Genomic DNA, 3,145 nt, shown 5'->3' with positions numbered 1-3,145 from the left:
GCAGGAATAAATGTAATGAGCTTTTATATTTTTTCATAGGTGCTGTTAACCTTCTCTTTGCAATCACAGGATCATTTGTTTTTTCATTACTGTCTACTGAAGAATGATGCCAAACATTTTTAGTTTTCAAGATGAAAAGGACACTACAAATGTCAACAGGGACAACCAAAAGGGGAAATGCATTGCTAGCCTTCAACAGGCCATAGAAAAGCCATCAGACTGACACAAATTTGATGCTGAATTACGACTCCATTTTCTGTAGAATCTCCCGTTGATGGCTGGGTGCACAACACCTCCGTCTCAACAACTTCCCAACCATAAACACCTTTCCTTTTCAATCCCAACCCACATGTTACTTCTAAAAAAAAAGGAAAATGAACACACCAGATAAACCTATTGTATGACAATAGCTGAGATGTTATGTCCAAGCTTCAGTGGGAAGCTAGTGTGCCTACACCATACTTATCTTAATACTGCAGTTGAAAAACAATGTTCTTAGGATGGATAAAAAAAGAATGGGAAAAGTTGCAGAGAAATATATCCTGCAATGCCCCCCAAAAGCCTGCAAATAGTTTCTCACTGGTACTAAGACTAGTAAGGACACTCACTTTGTGCATGAACTGTAGTTAATGGATTGAAAGCAGGTTACTCAAAATGAGGAAACTCATTTTACAGATGTATGTAACAGCAAGTATTTGCAGGAAAGGAAAATGAAATAAATGGAAGGTCTGACTGACAGAACTGCAGTTTGAGCCCTGGCCCAATTTTAAAAGCTTGGGAAAAAATGCCACAGATCACTTCATGAGCTGTGCAGAGCTCTGGTCACAGGCTATGAGAGGCACTGAGATTCAGGGACCATGTGCCCAGGGAACCCATTTCTGGCAAGCCTCCCACGACTGTGAGTCTGGAAAGAGCAGAGTGAATTTAGAAGGACAGCTGTGCATGTGTTCTCACCCAGTTCAAGCAAGTTATCACCCACCTACTTGTGGGAAGGGGAAGAAAACTCGGCACAGGGATGTCTCTGATGGGCAAAGGAAACCAAACCAAGCAAGAGAAAAGCTCTCTGAGAAATATTACTGGAAGGCAAAAGTTCCTAAGAAGATTCCTTTATAAAGGCAAAAGGCATAAAAAGTCCATGTTGTCCAGACATAAAAGATGTTTTCCTCTTCCAAAAATCTGCTCAGACAGCAGATTCAGTTCTCGAGCTGCACTGAACCAGATGTGACTTAGCACAGCAGGCCCAAGTCCTTTGGATATCTTAAGGAGGAATGAATTATACCAAGGTCCTACTCTCTTCTATTTACAATAGCCACACACAGTAGAGGAAAAGATTTTATTTTCAGCATAACAACTAAAAAAAAATAAAATAGAAAAAACAAGATTTTTTTTTCCCCCTTAGGTATACTAGGAATTCTCCAGCACCAAATCTTTCATTTCACCTGAAAGTAAAATATAAGAAGATAATTACAGAAAGAGCTGCAGCAAGAAGAGAAAGCCAGCTTTCTTTACAAAAATATGGATTATTGCAGGGTAGTTTGTACATTTATCTTTCTTACTAACTTCAAGTTTCACTGCAGCAGGCTGGATATCGAGGACTTACAGCTAGTACTAAAATCAAACAGAAGAATTGAGCAATTCACCCTGATAAACATATGGGATGCTTATTCATACCTGATTGGGTCAGATAAGAAGCAAAGGCCCCAGGCAAGCTTGACTTTTTGCCAGAAAGAAAGTGCAGCTATTGCTCTCTTGAACGTAACAGGGATGGGTCGGTCTCCAAGATGGAATTTACAGAAAGGTACTTTACTGGCCTGAAAGAGAAGATACAAATCACTAGTCAGCATTTCATCCTGCAGCACAGTACATCCTTATGAAGGGAACTTTTGTTTTATTGTGTTACACAAGGCATCTTAAAAGCAGAGCAAGTAATGTCACACTTGAACACTGAAAAAATGTTTTGCCTTTGCAGTAAATAAAATTTTGAAAATACTACTTCATAAGGGAATACATCATCCACAAGATTATTACAAGGTACAAGCTACAAGGGTATTACAGTAGAAACATCAAGTACAAGATTATTACAAGGTACAAGCTACAGTAAAAACATCAAGCTGTCATGCCACTCTCTTTAGGTTACTTTTTACCTCAGCAGAAAGCTCTTGCCTAAGACTACTTAGGGTGAACAGATAGGGCTCAATATCTATATCTGGGTCTGAACAGAGTCTGAAATGAAACAAACGTGGCCATTTTGCTTTTACTCTAGATTCTTTAACAGCTACATTACCTCAGATTTCCTTACTAGTATCTAACTTACATACAAATAGCAAGATACCTTCTGCAGGGTGGATGCACACAGTGAAAATTGTGTCAGTATTCCCAGACAAAAACCAAGTAGCTGTGATACACAGAGAAGTCCAGTTACTATTTACTTTGCAGGATCACAGCTGGCAGTAGTACAAAAGGGAATGTTAAGAGACCAGGTAGGACTAACAGACCAGACAGATATTTCACTTCCTCAATCTTTCCACCTGAATGTGTTGGGTCTCATTAATGCTTTAGAGTTGGTTTTCACAGCCTGAAAGCCTGACACCATCAACCATGGGACCACAATCCACATCCAGAATTCAAACCCAATTATTTAACAGGAACAAAGTAAATAAATTATTAATGAAATGAAAACAAATCCCACCAAATACATAATCAGAAAAACACCCTCATTTGAAGCCCTTTTGGAGCTGCTCTCATGCCATTTACAGCTACAAACCTCTGTACTTTCAAGTACACTTTGAAGTTAAAGATGATTCTTACTACTACTTCATTGGCTTCAGCACACATATGGCCAGAGTGCTCTTTTCTGGTCACTAACAAATGTGGGTGGTTTTTTGTTTGGTTGGTTTGGGTGGTGGGTTTTTTCCCCCATTTTTAGTTCAACTCTGGGAGCAAAAGGCCAGCAATCTGATCTCAGAAAACACATTTCAAGTTCACACCTCTTTGAAAGCCTCCCTGAATTCTCCTCCTGGGGCCATTCCCAGCTGTTCTGTGATGTGAGCAGAAACCTTCAGAAGCAGCATCTGCATCAATCCAGACATGACTCCATTCTGGCAGAAGAGGGAGAAAAACATTAAGAAATTAAAAAAAAAAAAAA

The 3,145-nt window shown here is 39.4% G+C and overlaps 1 protein-coding gene across 1 annotated transcript in view; it reads right to left on the bottom strand.

Moving 5' to 3' along the window:
* The window catches only part of TRABD (TraB domain containing), a gene marked incomplete at its 5' end in the record, with an annotated part of 9,471 nt that extends 6,373 nt beyond the window's left edge, over window positions 1-3,098 (bottom strand). Inside the window, 2 exons of the mRNA XM_008940621.1 lie at window positions 1,672-1,811; window positions 2,988-3,098. Of these exons, the coding sequence (XP_008938869.1) occupies window positions 1,672-1,811; window positions 2,988-3,098 (251 nt within the window). The remainder of the gene's footprint in view (window positions 1-1,671; window positions 1,812-2,987) is intronic.
* Window positions 3,099-3,145: the final 47 nt, after the last annotated feature.

This window comes from Merops nubicus, unplaced genomic scaffold (assembly GCF_000691845.1).
Source record: "Merops nubicus isolate BGI_N331 unplaced genomic scaffold, ASM69184v1 scaffold35585, whole genome shotgun sequence".
Classification (NCBI taxonomy): domain Eukaryota; kingdom Metazoa; phylum Chordata; class Aves; order Coraciiformes; family Meropidae; genus Merops; species Merops nubicus.
Note: the sequence above shows the minus strand (reverse complement) of the source record. Positions and strands in the feature narration are given on the sequence as shown.